General features: G+C 35.6%; 1 protein-coding gene across 1 annotated transcript in view; it reads right to left on the reverse strand.

Annotated features, from left to right (window-relative positions):
* ABCA13 (ATP binding cassette subfamily A member 13) overlaps positions 1–21456 on the reverse strand; it is a 164803-nt gene that overhangs the window by 4619 nt on the left and 138728 nt on the right. The window contains exons 55-57 of the mRNA XM_032442584.1: positions 14316–14450; positions 12515–12618; positions 9912–10004 (exon numbers count right to left, since the gene is read on the reverse strand). Coding sequence (XP_032298475.1) covers positions 9912–10004; positions 12515–12618; positions 14316–14450 — 332 coding nt within the window. The remainder of the gene's footprint in view (positions 1–9911; positions 10005–12514; positions 12619–14315; positions 14451–21456) is intronic.

A 21456-nucleotide genomic window follows, 5' to 3' on the forward strand; every position in this document is an offset into this window, starting at 1 on the left:
AACCATGAAACCACTTGAAATGTAGCAAGAAGATCCAAACATGATGCAGATCTATTTGTTCCTTCTTGAGAGATGATCTGTGAGTTAAATTATCTCCAGGCAAAACTGTGGGTATCAGCTGTTTGCTGCCCAGTGTGACCTGACAGATGAATGGTGCTGTTACACAAAAGAGATCCACAACAAGGTGAAATCCAAAACAGTGGCTGGCTGGTTTGCCTCATAATGATTTACTAAAAAGAAAAATTAAAAATTCATCTGTAATTAAATCTTTTAAATGCATAGCATCACCCCTGCAAAATACAAGTGACAATAAAAAAGATATTACAAAGAAGGATATAGTTAACAAGAATGTTCAATTCAGATGACAGACAACTTGAGGCAACGCTTTACAAGAGATCATTGATTCTGAACAATTTTCTGGCATTTCTAGCCATCCGCTGCTGAATCACAGTTTGAAAAATACTGGCTTGTGGAGCTGTTCAATGGTCTCATAAAATGAAAATGTTTCATGCAATGAATTTTCCAAAAAAAATAAATCAAAATTCTGATTAGCATAGACTAATAAACCTGTGCAACTGTCTCAGTTCTTGATTGTGAATGGCATAAACACCAGCACAGTACAAACATAAAACTTTAAAAGATTTCTCTTTTCTTGTAGCAAGTCCAATTATGGTTTTCTGTATCTTAATTTTGTAATTCATTTCAGCTCAGCAACTCCCTACACAGAGTAAGTTGATATAAGCATCAGCAAGATGCTTCCAGTAGTAAACTGAGGCAATGAATATTGAGTTGACCATTTTTTTCCACTCTGTTTTCCTCTCTGAATCAGACAATATAATTAATTCAGAAACCCAAACTGGAATCATAGAGTAAAGCACAGTCTGGTTTGAATAGCTCTGCTAGGATTGAACCTTTAACACCTAATAGTTCAAAACCTATGTGGGGAAACATTACCATGAAAATGGCTTAAGTTGAGCCAGAACACCTGTTCAGCAGCCATCTGTTGCAAAAGAATCACCATTTCTTCAATGCTAATTAACGAAGATATTTTCCATTGCTTATTTCTGTCATAGTACTTTAACATCCCCTGCGTTTTTATCTGTGTATATGCACACAGAGACACAAACACGTATTCTAACTAAAATATTTTTCCTGTTTCTCTTTCATTCAAACTAATTCTTTAAAGTTGTCTTTGGTTCTAGTGGCGTTGAGTGTTTTAACTACTAAAATGCCACCATGAGACTGAAACAAACATCTAAACTGCCGACCTGATTTTAAACTGTTATATCAACAGCAACATCCAGTGAAGTATGAACTTAGTGAAAACTACAAAAAATGCATCCAACTGCTCCACACCTATAAATGTACAGGCCGTGAAGCTCTCTGAGCCACTCAAAAAACAGGGGGAAAAAGGAGCACAATATGGCAAGAATTTCCATATCAGGATTTGTAAAATGGGCTCAAACTTTTCAGATGATTTGGGTAGAACAAGGGTGTTTTATAAAACCCCATATCATGACTGGCCTAGACTATACAATTAAGGAATGCTTCACCACTCTCCTATGTCACTGTTTGTTATGCAAGACTAAGGGGTATCAAATTGAATTAGAGGGAAGGCAATTCAAATTCAGGAAAATGGTGGGACTTGTTGACACAGGATATGCTGGATGCCAGAATTTTACATGAGTTGAATAAGAGGTTAGAGAAATTCACAGGGGGAAAAATCCACTAAAAACACTTTTTGGCTTAGGAATTCTCTAAGCAGCAAATTGCTGAAGGCTGGTTGACTTACATGGAAAAGTATCTTGATGTGTTTATCTTGTACCTGGACTTTTCTCTCCTGGCTATATTAGTGACTGTGAATACTGTGTTAGGTAGGTCTAAAGTCTGACCTTGTAGCTGATAGTAAGAAACAAAGCAGAGGTCTACCTGGGCTAATTGCCCAAATGGTTTCCCTGTTCTGAGAAGGGGTTTGCACTTTTGATGTACTTCTACAGCCATACTGCCAGTACTAGAAGGATAAAGCAACATAACACCAGTTCAATTGTCTCCACACAAGATGCAGCCACAGAACTGTACTGAAAAGCAAGACCCCTGACTGCTTAGGGCTCCTTCAAGTCTTGCCATGGAAGTGGAAGGGGATTCAGTTGCCCAAGGGTTGAAAATTCTTACAAATAACAAATAGAGGAGATACGTCTGGAAGCAAATCAAGAAATGCTAACTTCACAGTGTCTGCTTCTGGGACAAGAGAACTTGCTGGAACGCAGTGTTTTGTGGTTGCTTGGATGAGCCTACCATTAAGTGGCCACATTGGGATCTTAGAGGTACTAACCCAGTGTTTTCCAAAACTAGCCCATGACATCCTGTTTTCTATGGAAGGTAGCAAAGTTCATTATCAGCGGACTTCTATTTGCTGTATAATAATTTTCTTTGAAAATTGTTTAGAGCTGCTTGACCACAAACAAACCTTATCTAATGTAGAAACCACTGTTTAAATTTACAGCAGAGTCAAGAACGATTAGTTCCCTGAACACACGCTTTCCAAATCCCTACACCAAAACTGCTGAAAGAAACCTCAGCAAAACATGAGCATGGCCTTATTTCCTAATTCTCAATGCATAAGCAAAGCATCATAAATTTTAGAACAAATATGTATGTATGTGTTTCTATATTTGTGTATGTTTATAAGAATATACATCAAAAAAATAACAGCTCCCAAAAAGTTTACCGGTGGAAATATACTGTGCATACTTTATGCATGCACTAGTCTGATTGATCAAAAGATTACTTCAATATGGCATTACTGAATAACAAAAAAATAATAAAAAGAACATCGCCACTTAACATCTGAAAGGAACTGCATCTTCCAGAATATATGCCATAAATCAAAGTGGGGGAATAATTTGTTACTGAGCTGTGCACCACAAGGCTTCAGTTTGCATTCATTTGCAGACAGAGAAGGTTCTACTTTTTGTAAAGTCTCATTGAAACAAGCTAACTTAGTTATTCCAGTATGATTATTCAAGCACGGGATACAGATTCAGGTCATTCCCCTTGCAACTCTAGAAAAAAAGTACAACTTATAAAAAGAATAAAACTTAAAAACTATTACAAACAAAAACAACCTCAAAAAATATTGGGGGGAAAAAAGTACTAAATTGAAATAAAATGAATTACAAAAAATAAATAACAATTCATGGTAACTTTCAATCACAAAATAAACACGATTATTTTATCTGTCAAATGGCAGATAAATACAATATCTAGGAAGGAAAAAAAGGTTATCTAAATGTGAGGTAAGTAAAACAGCTGTTTTAAATTTTTTAGAAGTTAATTTAAAATGCAAAAAAATCCCATCAATATGAAATGCAAATTCTTTCTGCAGTTATTCAGAGCAATCTCAGTGCTGCTGAACAAACAAAAAACTTAATTAGATACAATAACAGTTAACTTATAAAATCTGTCTGCCATGTGCTATTTATAGATAGTTTCATCTTCTTTTAATTGATCATGATTTTTCCAAGGTAACAATAGAGACATTAGAAAAAGCTATTAAAACAACAAGTAACACTGGTTCAATAGCATTGTACATGCATTTTTGTTCATACACTCTTCAGGTGTATCTCTCAAGCTGCCAAAAGTTAATTTCTGTATTCAACAATATTATTGCCATAACTGTGAAAGTCTCAAATTATGAACAATACAGAGTACAGTGTTACCCTGCTCTCTTAATTTAGACATTTAAATGCTTAGGCATTAATCTCCAAATACATCATAAGAGCCTCACAAACTCTTGTTCACTGGATGTTAATATGCAGAAAAAATCTTTCCATGCTCAAATGTATGTATATGATGTTTGCACATACAGGCAAGTATTAGAGACCTGCTACATTTATTGCATTCTGCATTCCCTGAGAAATAGGAGCAGCAGCACTGTACATTTATGCAAGGCTGATTGTACAGCCTACAAAGAATCAGAATTGTTGTCCACTGGGACTCTTCAATCAAAAAAAGTAGGAGGTAGAAATATTATCATTTCTTACTGTCAAACACAAACACAGATGCCCAGAGAAGCTGTGGTGCCCCATCCATGGAGGCACTGAAGGCCAGGTTGGATGGGGCCCTGGGCAGGTGAGCTGGTGGGAGGCAGCCCTGCACACAGCACAAGTTTGGGGCTAAGCCATTCTGTGATTCCGTGTGCCCACCTTGAGACCCAGAGTCTATCAGCAGAAGGAATTTAATTTACCTTCCTCTAAAGCTGAAGATAGCAGGTGTTCCATGTTGTACTTCAAATGAATCGAATATCATGTAATGTTAATATATTTAGCCTCAAACTGCTCAGATTGGCTGACCAAAACCTTTTAACTTTAAAATGTTTATAATGCTTCAGTTACATCTCTATAAAATGGAAATAATTATTTGAAAGCCTGTTTCCATTACATACTGTCAAAAGCATAAATGTTGATACTTATGAAGCACTGCTCAGACAAATATTTAAAACAAATTTGAAAAATGCCTAATAAAAGTGGTACAGATCACATACTAGGCCAGGAGGAGAATATGAAATATTCATTTTCAGCTGTTCATTAAGTGAAGATGTATGCAGCTTTATTGCAGTGTCCTGCAGAAAACATGGTATAAAATGACGAAGACATTATACTGTGATGCACATACAGCACTGTAGGGCTGAATTAATGTAGCACAAATTTAAATATGAGCATGAAAATATTGTCCATTACTGAACTAACAGTCCATGTCTTTTAATGTTCTATAACTTTTTTTCTTCAAGCCTTCCTCTGGAAAGGGAGACTAATATTAGATGAATACACAGGTATACACCCACTACCTTAATATGTTTTTCATGGACAAAAGGAATTTATGCTTTCTAACAACATGAATAAAGGCTATATTATATGTGTGTCATCACATTTATATTTTACAGCAAGTAAGAAAGTCAATGCTAATATTTACGTTAGTATCATAACACTGTTTCCAATGAAGTCTGAAATATTAGTGTGATCTTTAATTCTCTCTTTAAGAGAGATTATTTAAGAAGTCCAATGTGAGAGTTATCTTGAGGAAAGCAATAAAATATTCTTAATCAACCTTCTAAAAAAAAAAAATGTTGTAAATAGCTTGGCAACACATTTTCCATTCTAACTCTGCTATAACAAACATTAATTGCTGGGTAATTTAATCAGATGGCTTGCTGATACAATTTGAGCAATTACTTGATATGTGTCCAGTGCTTGAAAAGCTGGTGTGGGTTATTCAGCTAAGAGAAGTCTGTCCAGATGGCCCTAGAATGAAGAATGGCATTCAAAATGTTGTTCCCAGAGGACTGGCCAGCTGCAGCTAACATGGAAATGCTTTTGTGAGTTTTTAGAATAACATTAAGCATAATGGAGAATACTGTGGAGAGCGTTTAGATGTAATCCATTCACAATTTAGAATAACTGATTCAGTTGGCAGAAGTCAACAGAAATCACGTTTTAACAGACACAACTGCTAACACATCCGTCTCATACAAGCTATGTCTAGAACTAAGATGCTACCTTTTTGGAAATTACCCTTCAGTTTATCCTTCCTATCTAACACCTCTTTTGGCATTATTCAAAAATATGCTATGTGCAACAAAAATCTCTTTTGAAGTGTTACACATGTACTTCCAAGAACTATTTGAGGGTACTTTAAATCTGTTTGAACATGGATAAATATAGACAGGGCTCAACAGTTGGAAGAAGAAACTCAAATACATACAATTGTAGTGAGGAGACAATTTTGGATGAGCTTTTTGTAACAAGCTTGCACAAGAGCTGAAAAAATAAATCAAGTCTCACACATTAGAAGCAGCATGTGTCACTTTTTATATCCCTATTAAGCTTTTATGTTTCACATTAGCATCTTCCTGGAGCCCATCCATGCTCTTCATAGCAGAATTTTGCACTGCCTTCTGACAAACCTGTATTCAGTCCAAGACAGTCTTTTGCAATCTGCCAAGGGCTGAAAGAGAAAGCTGAATCCTTGAATCTTCCCACCACAGCAAAGAAGGAAATTTAACAGGGCCCCAAGGAAGACCCATTAAGTCTTCATCAAACATCCATCAGAAAGTAGATCATAATGGGCTAAATTGGTACTAAAGGAAAAGCAAACAAAACAATTTTGAGAGTTTCCATCAGGACAGGCAGAATCCCCAAGAGAAGAAAAATGTAATCCTAGGGAAAATGGCTAGATTTAAAAGAGGAAAACAAATCCTAAGAATTTTTAATATAATCATATAAAATATCAAGATGTGCTTCTACTGTAATTTCTTACAATGAGGGACACGTTCAATGATAAATAAAGTCTATATGAAATTCTCTTTGGTTTAAATTTTCACCTGATGTTTACATTTCTTTCATTCAATACATGCAAAATGAGGACAATTTTAATTTATTTTTTAAATATTTGAATAATTTAATGTATGGACACAAATTGAGAATAGACAATAGATATCAAGAGCTGTTTATTTTTAAGAAAGAAATAATGAGTTTTAAAATCTAACACACACATAATAATCTAAAACTATAGACACCGTTAATTTATTTTGGTGTAATTCCAGTTTGATAGAATCACCGAATCACCAAGATTGGAAAAGACCTACAAGATCATCCAGTCTAACAGACTGTATATAAGTACCAGTATCCAGTCTGTATATAAGTATGTAATATGTATATTAAACATATACATATTTGAATATACGTAGGTGTAATATAAGTATATTGACAGTATAATTAATCCACACACATGGCACACAAAAGCACCATCAAGTAATAATTTTTAATGTATGAGTAATTCAGATTAAATCAGATGCTGAAAAATTAGATTTCCTTATGTTTTTCATCATTTTGTCACAAACATTCCTTGGTAGAACTGTAAAGCAATATGAAAAGGCAGTAAGTACAAATACAATAATGCTAATGCAGGAAAACACTGAAAAATGAAATTAATCAGCAATGACCTGTGGAACAAAACTTTATTCCTTCTTAAGTTATAGCTCATGATTTCTAAATCTTTTCTTTGGAAAACACCTGCCAGCCAAGGAATGCATTCCTTAACAGGAAGAAAAAAATCTTTCAAAATTCAGAACTAGAGGGTTTTCAAAATGTTCAGAGATTAAATGGCAAGTGAGAAAATGATGAGATTACTATAATTACAGCTTAATTATTTAAATGGTTTAGAGTAGTAAGTAAATATTCCTACTTTTCTTCCCTATCTCATGCAGATGTACAAGCCCACATAACGCTACAAGGTACGTGATAGTATATCTGGAAATTGTCTAAAAATAAGTTTGGAATGTGAATTAAACAGAAGTATTGTTCTTTTAAACCCCTAAAGATTATCTTATTAATTGGATGTCTGATAACCCAGGGTCTATGTTGGAGAACTGAATTGTCAGGTAAAGAAAACCACAGTCAGGACCTCTAACTGGAGGGAAGTTTGGAAGATAAAGCAGCAGAATAATAGAACAGGGACACTGTTCGGTTTCTCCCAGAACTCATGAAAAGTTTTTTTTTGTTTTTTTTTTTTTAAAAAAAAAAACCAACAAAAAAGATAAAAGAAAAAGAAAGACATCTTTAACAGCTGCTTATATATGAGCTCTTATGACGGTGCTCTCTACAGTTGTTTTTGCTCTCAGAAGCCAAGAAAATGAATGATGCAGTTGGAGAGAATTCAGACAACTGCTTGATTTTAATTAAATTCTTTGGTACTGCTAGTGAGTACTTTTATATAGTAAAGGTTATGAAGTTATAGAAAACTTCAATGGATTTCTGAATAGGTATGGAAAATTTGGAGACTAAAACAATCAGTGAAGTAGGAGATAAAGGGATTTTAAGTCTTTCTTAAGCAAAAATCTTATTGCAGCTTCAGCTACAGAGTTCTGTAGAAAGTAATTATTCAGCAATAATGATGTCTAGTGCACATGTTAACTCACAAGAATGCCGCTGACATGCATGAAAGAACTGTCATAGCGATACAAGGAACACAGACCTGATGATAGCATGAAACATTCCTAGCATATAATGTTTTGGGTTTATACATATGCATACATTTTACAGACATAAAATCATTGTATATATAATGATTTCAAGAATAATTATTCTGAATAATTATTATGTATAATTATGTTATATAATGTTATAAAATTATAGTAACTACCAAACATGCTGATCTTGATCTGGTTTTGTTAAGCTTAAAAGAAGAGCAGATACAGCTTTGGATCCTGAGTTATTGATCTGCGAGTGTCCTGGTGCCCTCTGAATGAATCTGAAGATACCTTCTGCATATCATATAGTTATTCTTCTACACTGATTTTTGTACTATGACTTGAAAGATGTACATCTACAAAGAGTGTAGCAAATTGAGAAACAACTGTTCTACTTCTGTTTGGAATGTTTGGAGCATGTTTAGAATCATATAATCATTAAGATTAGAAAAGACATCTAAGATCATCTAGTCTGTCAACCCATCACCACCATGCCCACTAACCATGTCCCTCAGCATCGCAACTACACGTTTCTTGAACGCCTCCAGGAACACTGAAATCATTACCTCCCTGGGCAGCCTGTTCCAATGCATTACAACCCTTTCTGAGAGCAATTTTTTTCCTAATATCCTACCTGAATCTCTCCTAGCACAACTTAAGGCCACTACTTCTTGTTCTATAAGTAGTTGCCTGGAAAAGAGACCGATGTCTTACTTCCTGAAAAGATGGACAAAAAGATGATGCCAAATGAAAAATTAGGAGAGGTATAACAGTCACTGAGAAGATAAAAGTGAACCTAGTGCTTGTGGAATGGCCCTCTTCAAGGTCAAGCAGACCCCAAACTTTTTCACCAACCAGTTCACAAATCTGAAAGCCTACGTTGCTGTTAAAAGAAAAACAAAAAACAACCTAGCAAGAAAATAGCTTATTAGTGTATCTATTTCGTGTCTGCTAAGCCACTGCAGCTGGAAAGTAAGTGCCTATATTTCTATCAAAATAAAAACCTAAAGTTCTATACAAAGTGAAGGACCAAAAGCTAGAAGTGTCCTTCTGAAGGTACAAAACGTTGTCTGAGATACAGGGTGCCTTATATTCACAGCAGAGTAATTTTTGTATAGTCTGCTTATTTGCACTTAAGAATGCTAAATGCTGAACTGGTACAAACCAGTGTCTTTGCAGCCTGTAAACAAGTGATGTCATTTTACACAGCTGGCTGTCTGGATGCCATAAAAGTTCTGCTTATTACTAAATGTAAATGCTCTATCTATAAATTGCAGCAGTTCTCTCCTCAGTTTCTGGTTTTGTTTTCTTTATGGTGAACTGAAACCCATTTCTAAATAAACAACATCATTAACAGATGTTAAATTAACTTATAAGAGCTGAAGCAGAAGAGAGGCTCATCTGCACCATGAAAAGGAAGCAAAAAGACATAGAAAAAAAATACCTAAAATTACCAGTGATTTCACTAGAAAACAACAGTAGTTCAAAATGCATTGCCTTACTGGCTGCTGACCTGCCAAGTACTTTTTCTTCTTACAGGAAATTATCACCAGGAAGGTATTGATAATTTCAAAGGATATCCAATAACATCATAGAATGTTGAAATCTCATAATGCATTTCTCAGTTTGAGTGGAGAAGAGATTCTTTTAGATACAGATCTGTCTTTTTCAAGTACCAGTACAGATTACAAAGCACTGTAGAAATGCCCTCTGTCAATTTAGCTAGCTAAGATATCCCAATTGGGTCTTTTTTAACTTCATTGATGACAGGATAAGAAAGATGTGCTCAATAGTCTTAAGTGTTCGTGCCTTGGCACTATTAAAATATCTAGCCTGTTCTTAGACTGAATGTAGCTACAGAAAACCCGTTGGTTATATATAGTACCTGTTTTTAATGTGCTGGGGAGAACCAAGACACTTGAAGCTTCCATTCACCATAATAGCAAGTCGTGTGCACAGGGCTTCACATTCTTCCATACTACAAATACATTGGAAAAAGGAAAAAAGATTAAAAGAGGACAAGTGAAAACAGAGAACACCTTATATATATCTAACTTAAGTTAAAATGGAAGGAATCTGGACAGCTACAAAAGCAGAAACACAAAACCTTTGGCTTTAAAGGGAACAGTTTAAATTGTAGCCCTCATGCCAGAAGAATAATCTCATTACAGCCAGAAGAAATCCTCAAAACCAAATTTATAATCCTGTCTGCAATACAAAGGTTTTGGTACTACAGGCAAATAAATACCTGATAGGCAGTCGCAAATATGTCACTGATGTGGGACCATGAACTCTGTCATTCCCTGTAATATATGTTTATGGTCATTCTGAGCTAATGGATAGAAGAAGGGGAACAAAGTAAACTTGCTCAGCTTGCCTCCTGTATAACACATATCCTCAAAAAGAAAAGTTACTCTTAGCCTGACTGCAAGAAGAAATTGCAGTACACTACAATCCAAAATAGAATTTAGGACATGGAAATGCAGCTGAATAATAAAAGCCAGATTCTGTTAGATGTGACTGCTTCAGCTGACAAAGAATAACTTTGACTTGTAAAGCTTAGGGCAGATGGGTTACCCTTCTACATATTACACATAATTATGTGAGCACTTCTTCCAAAGCATTGCTTTAGACAGGACATCAGTCAGGACGTATTCATCAAAGAATTGTCTTCTCAAAGAGAAGCTGAAGTTGTTTGATGTTAGTGCAGTTCACTCTGCTCACTCTCCATCTCCTCTGAGAAAACTAAACAAGAGTCTTCTGGTGTGAGCAGTCCAAATTATAGTGCTTTCACCAGAAAAGCATGGAGATCAAGTATCCTTCTTAGAATAATTTCCTTAAAATGGGATAGGAGAAGGGTGAGAACTGACAAAGTACAAGCTGCTGCATTTAGGAGATATGGTGAGATGGCTAACACCTCTTCGGATAAATCAGAAAGACATCTGAGTTATTTTAGCATACCTCCTAATGACCCCTTCAGTATAACACTTCCTAACTCTGGCAAAATAACACAAAATTAGTCCCATATAGACAATTAATACAAACTCATTAATCTCCTGCCAAAAAATAAAAAAATAAACAAGTAAATAGACCTCAAAAATTAATCTTTACCCAAGAAACAACTTCTATTCTTCCTTGCATTTATTTGTCAGTATGCACAAAGATTCATTTAATATTAAAAAAAATATTTTAATTATGCAAGTAGCCTTTGAGAAAATCTCAAATAAATCTCCAATGGCCTTCAGCAAATAGTATAATTTCTGCAACTTGATACAACAATGTCTTATTAATTAGAAATGAGATGTGTATATTTTCACTTTACTTATAACTGTTTCAGCCAGAAGACATTCATTTGTGGAGCTAAATGATCAATTAGTAGCAATTTATTTGATGGGTTTAATTATTTATTTTTCCTGCCCACAGCATGTTAGCCACGAGACCACAGAGCTCTTATATTTAGCTGGCTTTTGAAAACAAAGGGTTCTTCACCCGGACTCAAAAGTCAAAGCACAGTTTCCTGAAGACGACTCATCTAAATTCACATTGGATGAGTTCTGTTCACTAAATTAGTGAACTGCTAAATACTTGGTGATCAAATTCAAGTGCATGATTTTGAAAATGAATTTTCCGCAAACAGAATGATGTACCACACATGTACAGGGACAATAAATATAAATTTTGAAAACATCTGAAAATTTTAACATCTAGAAAATATTGAAGTTTTGCTTCATATTGTTACCAATTCATCTACTCTTCGAATTTCATGTGGCCAAATTACTGCATTGTTGTTTCGATTAATTAGGTCTGTCCTTTCTGAGCATGTTTTCATGACCTCTCCCCTCAGTCAAAGACATTTCATATATATTTATATCTACTATACTGTATTTCACAAGGGAACACATAATAATCCATTCTATTGCAGATGTTATGAAACAGTTCTGATGCTTCGTCCATTGAACTGATACACCATATCCATTTCAAAGATTTGATAAGATATAGATACACTCTTCCAAGAAGGTAGGATCAATCCTTCCATTTCCGTCAATGCATACAGTAAAGAGCTGATGTATCTGTCTCTATTGTGTTGTGGCATACAAATTCTATACAGTCACACAAAATAAAATCATCAGTAAGATCAGAAGAGGGCTTTACATTCCCATCTGTGCTTCTAAAGAATTTGAGAAGTAGGCAACTGCAAAAGGATAAATCTTGTGTTCCAAGCAAAAAGAGACAGCGCAGCACTGAAAGGAAAGAGCTTGGAAAAGGGAGCATTTGATGCACCATTCTGCCTGTAGCCTCCTTGAGCCACAATTTAAAGTTTAAATTTCACAAGCAGGAAGTAATTGCCATTAAAAAAAAAAACAAAAAAAAACTCTTAAGTTTCATACTTAAGAGAGCATGCCTTCAGAATATTCTATTTTTCCCTCAGATGATAACAAGTGAGGAAAGAAAAAAGGAATGTAATTACAGCTGAAATAAGGGTATCACCTGTGGGATGTCAGCACAGCTGCACAGCCATCCTGAACTTCTTTCAAGATGGTTTTCCACAGGTAGCGTTTAGAGCAAGGATCCATCCCAGAACTTGGCTCATCCTACAGGAAAAATGAAAGTAATAATACAGAAACATGGTAAAAAAACAACTCCAGCTCAGCATGAATAATGAATAGATTTACAATAAAATAACAGAGTTGTCTCTCTGGAAAAAAAAAACAAAAAACAAAAAACAAAACCCTGCATCTTCAGGAAATTACTAAAATACACCCTGATTAATTTTTTGCTCAAGCAGACTTACATTCATTTACTTCTTTATGAAGTTCTCTGTATATATATATATATTTATTTATTTACAGGAGAGACTTACAAAAGAATGATACCTTGATTTCAAAAGTCATTATCTTTCACTACAAAACTAGGGAGAAGGAAAAATTCCCAGCTGCATTTACTATATATAATATAATCTTTCTTTTTGCAAGTCTCTCCTGTAAATATATATATTATAATATAATTTCATAGTGGGTGTCAGCACCTATTTAGATGGTGTGTTCTTAACTAATGAATTTGCATCATGGACTCTGAGCTGAAACCTACAACAAAGTTGTCAAGAAAGTTGTCAAGAACCAAAGCCAAATCATCCCATCTAATGCTGATTTTAGTACTTAGCTAACAATGACGGAGGTGAAAAGAAATTCAGTTGTCTTTTATCTGTTGAGAAGTAACAAAGCAAAGGTAAAAAGAAAGAAAAACAATACTGTTGCCTTGGACACCTCCATTGATGGGGCATCCACAGTCTCTCTGGGCAGCCTGAGCCAATGCCTCACCACCCTCTGAGAAAAACAATTTCCTCCTAACAGCTAATCTAAACCTCCCTTCTTTTAATTTAAAGCCATTTCCCCCTGTCCTATCACTATCAAACCATGTAAAAAGTCAGTCTCCCTCTTGTTTATAAGCTCCCTTTAAGTACTGGAAGGCCAAAACAAGGTTCCCACAGAGCCTTCTCTTCTCCAGGCTGGACAAGCCCAGCTTCCTCAGCCTGTCTTCAAAGGAGAGGTGTTACAGCTCTCTAATAATCTCTGTGGCCTCCTGTGGACCAGCTCTAGTATATAAAGTAATAATGAGAAAAAGAATACAGAGAAATGATGATGCAATTCCCACAGCTTTTTAATTCCCTGATCTTTAATACAAACAGCATTGTTTAGACTGGAAAGGCCAGTTTCATACCTAAATAAATCATAGGATGCAAGCACCAAGACAAAATATAATTCAATTTAATATAATTCAGTAGTATCACTTTGATTAGCGAATCCAGTAAAGACATTAAAACTGGCGAGATCTATGAAGCATGATGTCGTAATGGATATGAATCACCAGTTCATATATACTTTTCTCATGTTGTATAAAAATTAGAGAATACACAAATCATGAATATATTCTTTTCTTCATAAACAAAACTTAAAATAAATTACATATCGGTTTGGATCATTGGATGCTACAATTGCATTTGTGCTTGTTTAAGGTCCCTTTTCCCTGCCCAACCCACTACCCCAAGGAAAAGAAAAAGAAGGAAAAATTGAAAAACGATTTCAGTTCATGATCTGTGAGTACAGGCAAATAAAACTAACATTCATACAGCAAAGCAAACAGAACAGTTGCACATATGTCTATAATTGTGCTCCTTGAATGACCAGCAAACGACCTGATTTTTATGAGGGCAACATGCAAGACAAGGAAATTCAGTGCAGTCTACTTACCATGTTTCCAAAGTACCCACAGTATTATTGCCTTTACTCACCAGTAAAAGTATTTGCGGTTTACCAACTAGAGCCAGAGCAGCAGAGAGCTTTCTTTTTGTGCCAGCACTGTATGTTCTCACCAGTTTGTCAGCATGGGCATTGAGTTGCAACCGGTTAACAAGGTCCTCTGCCACCTGCCATTTAGAAATTTGAAGGTCAGCAAGGGCAAGCCAAATTAGGTATTGACATAGGTTGGCTTACCAATAGGGATCAACACATTAGTTTAAGGACCAAAAGTAATCAGTGGGTGCTATTTCTAAACCTTTACTGTTTAGCTTTGTTTGGTATGTGAACAGCCTTGTTTTTCTCAATGATCCTGCTTCACAGAAGCACTGAAGTCACAGTAGACTACTTTTATCTTTGCATCCATCAAGTGCAAGGACTTTTTCTTGAGATGCACACAAATTGTTTTGAGTGCATCTCAAAACAAGATACCAAGATAAAAAAACAGATAATCATAGTAAGCAAAAAAACCAAACCAAACCAAACAAACAAAAAAAACCCCAACCTGATCATCATTATAAGGAACGGGAATTTTCCAGACTCAAGAAAAACAGCCAAAGGGCCAAAGGTGGGTCAAAAGTCACTGTGATGAAGCAGAAGGAGGGAAAAAAGGGGAGGGAGCAGCTGGTCATACATCCACCTTAGATGCAACTGTGCATGCCCAGAGGTTAGCATATATGAATGAGTTCTTGGAAAAGAACGAGCATGTCAAAAGGATGAATATACCAATGTGTTGCATATGTACATCGTAAGTATTTAAATGAAGAAAATGAACTTTGAGAGCACTTGCTTGATTGATCTATTCGCCTACTGCATTTTGTGAGGAGTGAAGGAATACTGGCTCTCTAACATCACATTCAAGTGAGATAGCTTTTCATCCCAGATTTCAGATGACAGTAGCATGTTTAGATTGAATAGGCACACAGTTCACTCTTATTACAAAGAAACATATAAGTTCTTTCCTTATTTTTCCCCATTTGCTGAGTACTACTGATTTTGAATCCTAGAGGCACATAGAAATGTGTTCTGGGTCTCTCTTCATTCCCACAGAGGGAATATATTTTCCTACATAGAAAATTTGACTACGTCATTCCTTGAAACAGTCTGTTGCATTTATTTTCTTTTGACAGCTCAATGACTTAACTGTTCTTCATTTCACATAGTTCTCCAGTATTCACTCAACCAAACATCTTTGTGACTGAAAATTCAGGAAATAAAATTCTGCATCAGCCACACACACACACACACACACAAAAAAAAAAAAAAAAAAAAAAAAAAAGTAAATAGCAGAATAGGAAATCTTGGGTCAAAGACAGAGTTTCTAAATGATAAAAGTTAATTTAGAATTAATTTAGAATTCTATATCGGATTGCTCTACGTTAGACCTAGCTCTTGTTTTTAACTGCTTAAATAAGCATTTGTGATCTACTGTAAGCATGCATGTGAACACAGTAGAGGACAATGTTCATGTTCCTTCTTCTTTACTTGCCTGTTCTAATCTACAAGGCTCCCTCAAATGTTGGTGTAGGAGAATTTTAAGTGTAAGAAGAGCCTTGCTCCACTTATATCAGCTATAACTGCTAGACTATGTAAAGGGAGGTGTTTGCTTGTATATATTAAGCATGATGTGATGATGTAGAATAAGGGATGGAATGTCATGGTTTTACGATCATCGGTATTCAACATCATCACATCATGTAGTGTAATGTAAATTAAAGTGTTAATGCCTCAGTTCTATACACCAAAGATAAGTAACTACATTCCCCAGAAGACTGTTTGCTGTGCTGATATCATTCCTGCACAGGGGTAACACATATAAGGCAGTGGTGGGTTGTCTGATGCTCTTTCACTTTCCTTCGGCTTTTCTCTTCACTGCTTTTCGCCTTCATCTCTCCTCACTGCTGACCATCCCAACTGCACACTCTACTTCAGTATTAATGTAAGGCCTACAGCTTTCAGATACTATCTCATTATATCTGATTTATTAGCTTAGATTCTAATTATCTTGCATTCTGATACCATATTTAGTAAATTAGTTTGTCTCTCCTCAGATCGTTGCTGTTTTTTTTAAATTATTTTAGGGTCCCCTGTTTCCCTTCTCTGGAGGCGTGGATTCTGCAAAATCCCTCTGCCCCACTAGTCACGGAACCAGTCTGAACCAGCCTGTAAACTGTTGACAGTCACAGCAGTGACTTTCCTACTCACCACTCCCCAAAACAGCATATATTCATTGTCATGCTGCTTGGCAGCTCTGTCTTCAAGGAGCAATTAAATTTGCAAAACAATCTGTCTGCTTTATGCTACATGTAGCACAACTAGGGCATTCTTGTAGAAAAACTAGTTGTTCAGGTGGTCAGTTTGAAAAAACAGAGCACCATGCGTGCATCTGCTGCAATATGGTGCATTATTTTTTGCTCCCTCTACACTACCTTCAACAAAGAAATCAATTATTTGAAAGTTTAGATAAATCAGATGGACAGTGTTAATTTAGAAAATTCAAAAGAAAAAAAAATTGTTTCAGTAAACAGTGCTGTGAATTAATACCCATTACCATCTCAAATAAACCACCAATGCAAATTTCTCTGGAAAAAATAATCAAGCTCCTCATTATCTTTTAAGCAAGATTTTCAGTATTATGTATACAAAATGAAATACATCTCCAAGAGAGAGTTCTTTGTAGGCAGAAATGATGCTGCATACTCTAGCATGCACTGGTATTGCAAAGTAGCTTGTCAACTCTGTGTCTTATTTTATAATCTGATAGTAATTCATGTTCTCAGACAAAAGATACATTTCAAAAACATTTTTCTAAGTACAGTAAGTCAAGAAAGTTTAAGCAAAAAACCTTAATCAACAACCATTAAATCATCCACAGGCTATTTTATACTGAAAAGTTCACATCTTCTGATATTTCAGAGGTAATTCACAGGTTGTTTTTCTTTCCTTTGGACACTATTGCTGCATACCACTGTGAGTGCTGCAAACTCAAATATTCCTTGGTTTTAGATAGGCCAGGTTGGATGGGGCCCTGGGCAACCTGATCTAGTAATTGTGGAAGTTTGATGGCCCTGCCAGGCAGGGGGGCTGGAAATTTATGATCCTTGAGGTCTCTTCCAACCCAAGTCATTCTGTAATTCTGTGACTGAGAGCAAAGCTTAATTCTAGGAGCAGTTTGGATGGGTTTATTGTTTGTTTGTTTGTTTTCATTTTTGCTTGGTTGATTTATTTATTTTTTTAATATTGTTACATTACTTAATGTTCTGTTTTGTTTTCCTTAGAACTGAACTGATTTTACTAGCACTGTGTATGCATGCATGCACGTTATTATCCTACCACAAATCCACCAAAAATATGCAGAGGATTGCACAGAAAATCTTGTAAAATTTTTAGGTAATGTCAGAAAGTGAAAAAATATGTGATCTCTTGTTTACACCAAAACGAACATATATCACATTCGACAACTAAACAGTAAGAGGAGATGCAACACCGCAAAACAAGCATCTAGCTCTGGCCAGACCACTGTTTCTAAGATGGCTTTGATGTATCACTACAGCTCTAAGTTGCTAAGTGTCATTCTCTAAAAGAAAAAATGCACAGGGAAGATTTTAGAAAACCAAGCAATACTGCCACAAAGAGAAGAGAAAACATTAAAGTTAAGTCATATTGTAGTCTGGTAGCATCTAAGAAGACTGAATAACATATCAGAAGCTTTTAGCAAGCTGGTGTAACAATAATTTAAAGTCCATCTCTCCTACTTGTTCTTTTTATTTTTACTGAAGGCACAAACATAATGTTCATTGTAGAAAGAAAAATTAAAAAGAACCAACTTTTCAAGATTTGCATTGTAATTTTACATCTTCAGCTCTCCCAGCTGCTTGGTATATACATGAGAATTCAGTGCCCTATAGTCATGACTAAGCCATAACCTTTTTTTTTTTTTTTTTTCAAGACTGACAGAAAGTCTGGTAAATCCTCTGCTATGGAAATTTTGCTACACTAGTTTTACTAGTTTTACTAAAGGCAAACAGAAGAGTAGCAATCATTTCATAGTACTGAATGTGCTATTGCCTTGAACACGTAGATTTCAAGATAAGTAGTACATTGCAGTTCATTACAGTGTACACCACAATCTGACTTGATATCTAGATGCATATTTTTTTGCACAAAACACACCATATTCAAGCAGATTTAGAGCTCAATCACATCATCAACATCAGGACAGAAGAATTATTCAGCTTTCTTACTCCTAGTGGCTTCTCATCGGCACCTAAAAAGTCTCCTATTCATGCAGTCCTTCTCAACTCTTACATTTCAAAGCAGCACTGCAGGGTACACATCAGCAAATATGTGAATACAGAGTTCATTCTTCTTTCAAGAGATAAGCCCAAATTTTTTCTCTTTTCTTGAAAGTATGTCATAAGACATTCCAGTAGTAACAGCCTTGGCTACATCAATATGAACTAAATAATAATGCAGATATGATATGAATTAAATTGGATGTATAAGATATACTGTGGAAGAGCCTGCACATCTCTGTTATAACTTCATTTATCTGTGCAGACAGTGGTTTCTTGTGGTTTGCAACACAGTATACCATAAAGTAAAAATGAAAGTCCCTCTGAAGGTATTTTAAATGAAATTCAGAATTGGACATGTGACAAATATTCAAAAACACAATTATGCAACACATTTACAATTCTAATAGTTTACTTCCTTTAGTGAATGTGAGATATATGCACTGTCACCTTCTCTCTCTCCTTGTCATATTCATCATGATGTCCTATTTTTGGTTTCAATTACTTTCAGCAGTGAAGAGTGAGGAGATACGCCAGTTTATTTAGCAAGCTGGTAACACTGGGGTCAAATTAAAAATGCAGTTATATGCAAATAAATGCTCTATGTCTGCCTTTGAACCATAAAGAACCATAAACCATAAGTATGTTTTGCACCTTTCTTTCCCTTCACCTCACCGAGGTAATAATAATAACAATTAGCCCTATTTTCCAACATCCCTTTTTTTTTTTTTTTCTAGACAAATCTAGTATCTTAAGAAAAAATTCCCTTTTTCCCACATCAATTTAATATTTCCCCAAACTATGAAATACTCAATGGAAAAAGTCCTTGAATCATCAAAATCTAATTTAAATCACTGAATATTTTATCCATATCCTAAAGACTTCATTTATTCTAAAAAAGACAACAAGGTAATGCAATATTTACAATCAATCATCAGATCAACAAAGAACAGAGTAAACTCAGAATTGTTCGATTTCTTCTTTTAGTAAAGTGAAGTGCATGCTTATGGTCAGAATTCTGCAGTGTAACTCTGCTTGGGGTCTAAAGAAAAGGCAAGACTGAAAGCTCTGCACATGCAAAAAGTAATTGCTTTTACAAGTTCCTGTCTCCAGCAGCTCTAGAATACAGTACATAAGCAAGTCAACCAGAGTCCAGAGACAGCACAAAAATACTTCTGGAGAGAGAATTTAAAGAGAAATCAGATTTGCAAAGCAAGATGCTGTCTCTGAAGGCCTTGTGGAGCCTATTTTGAGATCTGGAACACAAATGTTTTCCTACAGATAACAGGTCCTAGGTAATGCTGTATTAGTATTTTATGTTTTTGAACAGATCTTTTGCTGTCTTTTGGAACAAACTGAGATATGAAACTTGATCTGTTAGGGAAATAAAAATGATTATTAAAATACTATGCTAAACTAGATTATGTCTAAACAACTCAAAAGCTCTATTCCCAAATCTCTAGTCTTGAAAAAAAAAAGGTAAAGTAAAACTTCACATTACATGAAGCTTAACATTGAAAGTAAATGACCCATTTTTCTCTTCCTTTCCCATTCAGTTAATTATTGTTTTGGAACATTAAATGCACTCAACTTTATGTCAGGCACTTAACTCCTGCTGCTGATAAATCTGAACCTTGAAGTTGGTGCTTCAGTGAATTTCTTCAGAAGCAAGCCATCCTGTAGCTCACCTGCCTGCTTGTCAAATTACTAAAAAAAAACAACAACCAAATGTAGGTTGCTTACCACATCCCACATGCTCTCTACAATATTGGTGTGTGTGTGTGTTTGTGCTCACTGGCACCAACACTAAGAAAAAGTGAGAAGCAGACAGGGAAGACCTTATCATGGGCAGGAGTAAATGAGAAAATAATGGCTTAGATTTCCATACAGCTGCTATTCTCAAGCTTTTTTAAAATTTATTTTATTATTATTTATTAATTTTTACAGGCAACTAAAATGTACACTTTCTCCAGGCACTGTTCATTTCTAGGTTGAAGCACAGCAGCTGTTCAACACTTCACAGCAGCTCCACACCACAGGAGGGGGTTGCTGACAAAACATTTGTTTTCCTCTGAGGTCGCTGCACTTCAGTTGTTGAAGGTAAACCAGAGTAGCTAAATATTATTTGTGGGAGGCCTTTGATGCCTTAATCACAAGCATATGGCAACAAAGTCTGCTCTCCCCTTTACACAGACTAAAAACTAGGGCAGCTAAAAGGAAGAATGGTCTCTATCTCACAAATGTGAAACTAAGCCACAAAAGGCTGCACCTAGATCATCTAAGGCTCAGAATAGACTGCAGATTAATAGTCATCTCTCCTCAGAGCACCACGATAATGTAACTCATCTCTAAATAACACAGAATTGATTTTAACTCACTTGAAGGAGGGGCAGTACAGAAATAAGCACTATTCCACACATGGTTTTCAGAGCAGCCATTGCAGTAGCTGTTTACTAATTTCCAGAGAACACCTGGATCTGAATACAAAGTGGAAACTCATAGGTACAACAATGATACATCTACATCTGCAATGTAATGAATAACAGATTTTCCAGAGAGCAAAATTTCATATGATCTGCAGAGAAAGTATAGGAAGCTGAGTTACTCTGTCGCTCCTCACCAAATATAGGCAGGAGACAGCAATCACAACAGTGTTTATTTGCATATACGCATGCAGAGAGGCACTCTGCAGACACAGCATAGAAATTTGGTGGCATCTTCTTGCTCACTGCAATCTGGAATATTTCCCAGACACCTGAGCTAAGTTATGTGCTGCATAGGACAGGTAAGTTATGAAATGCAGATCCTTTAGCACAGCACAGATACGTATCCATTCTCAAGA

This window comes from Coturnix japonica, chromosome 2 (assembly GCF_001577835.2).
Source record: "Coturnix japonica isolate 7356 chromosome 2, Coturnix japonica 2.1, whole genome shotgun sequence".
Classification (NCBI taxonomy): Eukaryota; Metazoa; Chordata; class Aves; order Galliformes; family Phasianidae; genus Coturnix; species Coturnix japonica.